The following is a 7,035-nucleotide window of genomic DNA, read 5'->3' as shown; positions in this document are numbered from 1 at the left end:
TAAGAATTGTGTCTTATTTAAGATATGAAAGCAGGCTACTAGCTACTGGAATATCAGAACCTAAATTTATAGTATAGTATTACCAATTCATGATTCTTGACTGCTACAGGAAGGAGAGTTTTATAATTAAGTCAGCTGGCCCTCAGAATTTTGCAGGTCAGATATTCATAGCAGAAGATTCTCAGTTCAGCAAATATCCATCTCACAGTATTTAAGCATTTAAGTAATAATACATGAAGTACGTGTGTGTGTGTGTGTGTGTATATATATATATATATGTAATATATAAAATGTAGGTGTTTCTCTTAAGACTTATAGAGTGGTGTTCTAGTGAAAAGCTTCTGATTTGTCAAGGGAATTTTTTAGTTTCTGTAAGAGCAGCAGACTTCACCTTCTGCTTTCCATCTCCTGCAATATCAAGCAGACACTTCAGAGGAAGTCTTCCAGTCTTGTCCCCAGTAGCCATTATGGTAATGCTGCCATACTATGGTAACTCTTTAGCAAGCAAAAAAACCCAACCAACCAGACAAAAAAACCCCAAGCCCCCCAACCAAACCAAACCAAAAATCCCACCAAGCCCACAAATGACTACATCTACCTAATTATTTAATTTTTTTAATTAATGGAGTCACTTAAGCAGGGCCCAGTTGCACTTTAATCTGGTTGTGAAACAGTTCTGAGAAGCAGAGAAGCAGTGTGGGCTGTGAGCTGTAGAACAAGTAAAGCACAGACAGGGAACATTGTAAACATTGTTTACAAGTCTTACCAGAGCAGCATTTTATTCAACAAAAAAATCCTGTAAACACCAGCTAATCTTTACATCACTATAGGTATTTTAAAAAGTTATACACCTTCTTTAGGCAAATGATTTTATGAAAATATGAACTGGAAAGAAAACATAATCTCCTGTTATCTCAGAGGCAACACCCCATAAAAACAAAAAAAAGCTACTGAATAAATGTTAGGGTGTGTGGGAAAACAGATATGCAGTTCATCATATAAACTTCTGAATTCTAGTTTTCAGGAAGTAAAGTAGTTTGAAATGGAAGGAAACATCATCCAAGTCACCTTCATATTAATGCTTCTTCTTCAAGCTAACGTCAAAGATTTTCAGCTTTTGAAACTGAGGAATTTATGTGATACATAAGCACAGTGAAACTGGAGTTTGTTGAATATTCCTTTCTAACAACAACTTTGATATAAATCTTAACAGCAACTGGTTCATGTTATGTAATTTCTTCAGTCCATAAAAATCTTTTCATCTAGAAGAGTAACTGAGCTGGCTATAATCAATAATCTGTCTCTCCAGTATTCTGTTTAATCTGATTCTAGAGTGACTTAGCTAAAATATTGTTTGGGTTGGGAAGTCAGAAGGCTGAGACTGCTCCATGTAACACAGGAATAAGTATTTGCTGCACGTGGCAGCTTTAGCAAAGCATCATTATGAGACTGCCCTGTAAATCCATCAATTGGTCTTGTTACCAGACACACACTGGGTGTAAGCATTAACCAACTTACAGTAACTGTGAAAAATTAAAAAGATGAGCAGTCTTAAAAAAACCTACTGATACAAGGATTGTTGTTCCAAAGCAACAATGGAACTTCCTGAAGAATGAAAATACAGCTTTACATATAAAATAATAAAACTGATTTGCCTAGTTTAAAGTTTTTTAATCACAATATATTTATATAAAGTCAAAATCTGTGATACTGTAAGCCAAAATAAAAAATTACCAATTTTCATCATTCTAAATCAAGGGTTTACACAGTTCTTATGGTATCAGAGCTTGCCACATTGCTTGGGTTTGTTGTTCTGCTGCAGCTTCCCCAGAATAGTCAAGACTATTTCCATTCCACATGCCAATGCCCCTTAAGCCTCGACTCTTCACATACGCTGCTTTTAGAGAGATGCTGTGAGGGTCATCAAACCATACCTGGTGGAACTGACCAACAGAATCCTACAAAAACATTTAAATACCAGTGATCACATTTTCTCTTGAACACAGTTAAAAGTACAACTAAAAACTGAGATACACAAGCTTCGTAGATTTATTTAATATTTTCCTGATTTATCAATTCTTTGTCACGCAGGACAATTAAAAATTCTAAGCTAAATATTTGGAATTTTTTAAATTATAGAATATAAGTTATAAAACAGTGACACAATTTAACTGAATTTAGATGAAAAGGCTTTGCTAATTTGTATTTTAATATTTTTTAAATACAGCTAAAATTTCAGATATGGTATCTAAGCTAACAGGTGAATTTAATTAGAGATTGTGGGGGTTTTTAAGCAATAAACAGTTTTAGAGGAGGTTATAAAATTTTATCAAGGTTATGCTGCTTTTACCTGGTCATTGCTTACAATAAGTTTTTATCACCAACATGTGAAACTTAAATAATGTTTACAGAAACAAGACAAACTTGACACACTGTGGTGTTCTTGTAAGCACAGTCATTTATGGACTCTTTCACTGTGTCTATGTAGAAAACAAATTCAGAAGAGAACATGCATGCAAGGCATCAATCTAGACAAAATTAAGAGCATCTCAGAATCATTTTTAGTTTAAATCATTTATCAACTCATGAAAGTAAAAATAATTGTGAAGGATGGAGTAATAGGATGTCTTTGAGCCAAAATGTCCTTTTTGACATGATGCAGGTTCTCAAGAAGACTAGAAAGTAACAGAGATTGTTATTATTCCTGTAGTCTTCAGGCACTGCATCCCTCTCTCAGACTAGGAATTCAAGACAAATTTGCAGCAATCCTTTACGGTACCAAAAAAACCACACCAAACCAAAACATAGAAAACATAAAAGGAAGAATCTAACCCAAATAACTTTATAGTCAAAGATCTGTGGTTCATGAATGTTTACTCCACACCTCAGTGGCTTGGAAAAAGACTCCTACCTTGTACTCATAAAATGGAGCCTTCTGCACGTGATCCCACAGCAGCCCTGAGAGAGAACTGTTCACCTGCTTCATGATGGCTGCGTAGGGCACCTGGCTCCCCGCAGCGTCACTGCAGGGAGCCCCACGGAAAGGCACCTTGGGGAGGGCACAAACATGCTCCTGGAAAACAAACAGGGAGCCACGGGTCTCAGGTGAGATACACTCAACTCCAGAATAGGAGTACAGCCAAGAACAATTCACACAAGGCGTCAGGGCCACAAGAATTCCAAATCTTCAAGCAAATCCAGCAGATACTATTTGTAGAGAAAAGTAAATTAAAGCAGCTACATTTTCTTTAATCTTAATACAGGACTGGATGGATGCCCTTCAGCTTAAACATTTTTATCTTTTCCACCTTTAATTGACCCTTACATTTTTCATAAGTATAATATTTGAGACCTCATAAACTGCTATGCTTAACAGTCATAGGTTTGCTATGGTTTGTTGCACCTGTCTTTACAGTGGTGTTCAGAAGGCACATACAAGTGTTGTAGGGCCTTTGGACTTCATCTCTTCTCATAGAGATAACATTTATAGCTCCTTAGCCAAACACAGGGCTTGGATGTCATGGGGTTCAGGCTGCCTAAGGAGCTAAAATCTCTGGTAACACACTGCTCATGAGTTATCAGCCAAGCAAAAGATTCTGGTTTGTGTCCCAGCTTGATGCTCTTATCCATCAGACCACAGTATTTCCCAGTCCAAATACAAGATTCCCAAAATAGAGTTACATCTTTCCAAAGGAAAAAAGTAACAGTTTGATGGCAAACAAATAATCTTCACCTCACCGTGGATAGGTTTTGGCAGACATAGTCATAGCCATACCAGGGGACACCCATCACAAGCTTCTTAGGATCAATGCCCATAGCAATGTACTCTTCATATCCTAGTTTTGAGGGAAACAAAAATTAACCTGCATCATTTAGTTTTCCTATGCTTTTTATTCTTACAATTAATTTAGGGCCAGACCCACAGCATGATACCCAGAAGCCAAGGTGCAAGCTGTCCTTTGCCTTCACCTGCACTCTCCAGTGACTGAGAGGCTTGCTCTACTGAGATCCCAGTAACTGCTCCAGTTCCTCACACTTAAAACCATCTGCCCTGAGCAGAGGTCACAAAGATGAGAGAAATGTTTCAGGTTCCCTGCAGTCCCAGGCAGACACCACTGCTCTGGCTGCCATTTGTCATTCCAAAAGCGTTCTTTGCACTCCTGAGGTTACAGGGACCAACACACAAGGCTGAGGGTCTGCCAGCAGGCTCATAAGGACCAGGGACACTGTGTTATACCCTGACAACACACATCTGGGCACACTCAAAGCCTCACTGCAACAATAGCAAAATAAACCTGTCTGAGAAAAAAGCCCTCTTTTCTATCTACTCATGTGAGCAAATGGCAATGTTCTGACTCCTGGGGAGGTATTCTGTCCTCACCAACTAAAGTCTGCAGGAAAGGAGCATTGGCTTTTGCAACACAGTCTGTCCAGATCTGGCTCTGTTCATCATATGACATCACAAATAAGAAGTCACAGGCATCTGCAATCCCAGTGTAGTTGTAGCACCTTTTATCTATGCATGCTGGAGACCAAGCCACATCAAAGGTTACCTGAAGGAAAAATGCACAATTTAGTACCAAGTATGGCGCTTAGGTGCCCTTGTTATCTCCTAAAAAAACCTATGACTTTTAAAGACAGTATTTCCCAAATGGTACATTTTAACACATCTTGATAATGATGAACTAAAGAAGAAGCTGCTCATCTGATAAAACAAACAGAAGATAATAAAGTGAGTACCACATTAGTGAACATATAGCACCAAAGAAATTAAAATATAATATGAAAACCCCCAAAAATACGAAGCATGGTGCAAATCTTGAAAATTTGCATGATAGCTTTACCAAAAATCTATCAAGCTTTTGCTGCAGAAGGCTGTATTTGCCCTACTTTCAACAATTCATTAAGGCACACTAAAAACTGCCAGCTCACACATAGCAGTAACATTGTAATGTAGAAATCTCAGCAAGGCCCATCTCTCATTGAAATTCACACAGGTCAAAAAGAGTGATTCTCACAAGATTATATCACAGCTAACATTCATAATCTGAATAAACTTTTTCATATTCATCTGCTAAACAGCACTGCCAAAAGTCCTTACATTTCATAAGGATAAATTTAATGTTTGTATAAAGTACATTATTATTACCTGTGATCCAGCTATTTCTCTGTGAAAAGCATCTGTAGTTTCTTTAACAAGCTCTGTCAATGCATAATACTCAGGGGAGGTTTCATTAACTTCTTGCTCTATATCTATGTTAATTCCATCCATATACTGCTTTTTTGCAAGGTCCACCTGTTGGGATATCCATGCTGCTCTTCTAGCAGGATCAACAATTTCCTGAAGAGGTACATCACCTGGACAAGAGGCCTTCAAGAGTTAACATGCATTTGCACCACAGAAATAGCAGGAAGGAAAGGTTTGTCTTTAGTTAACCAACACATTTAAACACAACATTAAAAATGCCCATATGAATACTGGTAAAACACAAAAGAGTTCAATTTTTCCTCAAGCATAACTTTGAGAAACTACCCCAGAAGAGATTACCAAGGTTTTTTGAGAGAGTAGTGTTAAAATTAAGTTCCTTTCGTTTTTCTGTAATTTTAATCTTCTTACTTCTGCTTAATATTCTTTTAGCCACTGTAAATTACCTTTCTTGAAATCAAAGTACTTTTAGCATTTTAACTGCTCATATTTACAAGAAAGCTACTTTTATGTTTAACCTTTGTTACTTTCTACACTGTAGTCCTGGATTCTGCTTTTTCTCAACAGAGCCAAAAGGTATTTACAACATGTAAGCTAATGGACTTTGTCTTTCTAATCAGCATTTGTACCTGCACAGAGCTCCTGAGTATTCATGTTTTAAAAGTAAACCACTTCCTAATACAGAGGGATTCATTTAAGTGCAAAATACTAAAAATTACTTAAAATCCCTTTCCTAACTTTGTCTTTTGGGTACTCCACATAAGATCCAGAATACAGACCCAAATAACAGGCGTTTTATTTCCTCCCTCTTCCTCCATAGCAATGATGTTCCCTGTTAAGAGAACTTTTATTAAGATGTCACTGAGATGGTTTGGTTACTACTGTGGCACAGTGCACTGTTGGTTTCAATACCCTGCATACCAGCACGTGCAAAATGTCAAGGGTTCATTAAAGCCTTATTAATTTATTCTCTTAATGATTTTAATACTCTGCATACAAGTGAATGTAAAATGTCAAGGTAATATAGCCCTGTGTACCTTATCTTATTCCCGTATCATAAACAGCCACGTTGTTCCAGTGTAACCAACCTTTCAGTACTACCCTCGAGCCTCTGGAGTGGGCATAGCACATGAGCTCAGGATCGTACTTCCCGAAAGCCGCCACAGTGGTAATTTTGGACCAGTCGTAGGATTTCCAGGCTTCCTTCCCCACATCGAACACGAATACCTGGAAAAGGGGTAAAACGCACCCTGGTTATCCCCGAGCGCTTCTCAGCAGGAGCAGCACTCTCCCGCGGCTCCCGCAGCGGCACATCCCCGCTGGGCAGGGATGGCAGCCAGGGCCGAGTGCGGGGCAGCACCGACCCAGGCACTGCCCGGAGACACTGCCCGGCCCAGGGACACTGCCCGGGGACACTGCCCGGCCCGGAGACACTGCCCGGCCCGGAGACACTGCCCGGCTCGGGCCGAGCGCAGGGCTCCCGTTCCAGAGCGGCGCCCGGGGCACGGCACTTGCTGCGAGCGGCGCTGCCGCCTGGCCCGGCCCCGCCTGCGCCGGCAGCGCCCGCCCGGGCCTGGGCCGCGCACCTCGAAGCCGGCGGGGCCCGTGACGGGCTGGCACAGCCGCGGGTCCCGGCAGGGGCAGGCGCCGGCAGGGCCCAGCAGCTGCAGGAGGCCGACGGGCAGCAGCCACCCGCCCCACGGCCGCCCCATGGCCGCCGGTGCCGGCCCGGCCGCGCAGCCTCGGCCCCGGGGCGGGCCCGGGCGGAGCCGGGCCTAGCGCGCCGCCTGTGCAGGGACAAATGAGCTCGGCCAGCGTTCAGAGAGCAG

General features: G+C 41.1%; 1 protein-coding gene across 1 annotated transcript; it reads right to left on the bottom strand.

The window, feature by feature from the left end:
* Nucleotides 1-633: 633 nt before the first annotated feature.
* On the bottom strand, nt 634-6,937 carry CTBS (chitobiase). The gene is made up of 7 exons (XM_064719899.1): nt 6,793-6,937; nt 6,295-6,433; nt 5,150-5,358; nt 4,382-4,553; nt 3,739-3,836; nt 2,912-3,073; nt 634-1,958 (listed from the first exon to the last, which is right to left on the bottom strand). The coding sequence occupies exons 1-7, from the start codon at nt 6,916-6,918 to the stop codon at nt 1,773-1,775; spliced, it is 1,092 nt and encodes a 363-aa protein (XP_064575969.1). The 5' UTR covers nt 6,919-6,937; the 3' UTR covers nt 634-1,772.
* Nucleotides 6,938-7,035: the final 98 nt, after the last annotated feature.

This window comes from Zonotrichia leucophrys, chromosome 8 (assembly GCF_028769735.1).
Source record: "Zonotrichia leucophrys gambelii isolate GWCS_2022_RI chromosome 8, RI_Zleu_2.0, whole genome shotgun sequence".
Classification (NCBI taxonomy): Eukaryota; Metazoa; Chordata; class Aves; order Passeriformes; family Passerellidae; genus Zonotrichia; species Zonotrichia leucophrys.
This window is presented reverse-complemented; position numbering and strand designations above follow the sequence as displayed.

Coding starts and splice junctions, on each gene's coding strand:
- CTBS (XM_064719899.1), bottom strand. CDS start 6,918: ATGGGGCGGCCGTGGGGCGGGTGGCTGCTGCCCGTCGGCCTCCTGCAG. Junction 6,434..6,792: donor CGGGCCCCGCCGGCTTCGAG/GTGCGCGGCCCA, acceptor CCCCTTTTCCAG/GTATTCGTGTTCGATGTGGG. Junction 5,359..6,294: donor CTCGAGGGTAGTACTGAAAG/GTTGGTTACACT, acceptor CCTCTTGTCCAG/GTGATGTACCTCTTCAGGAA.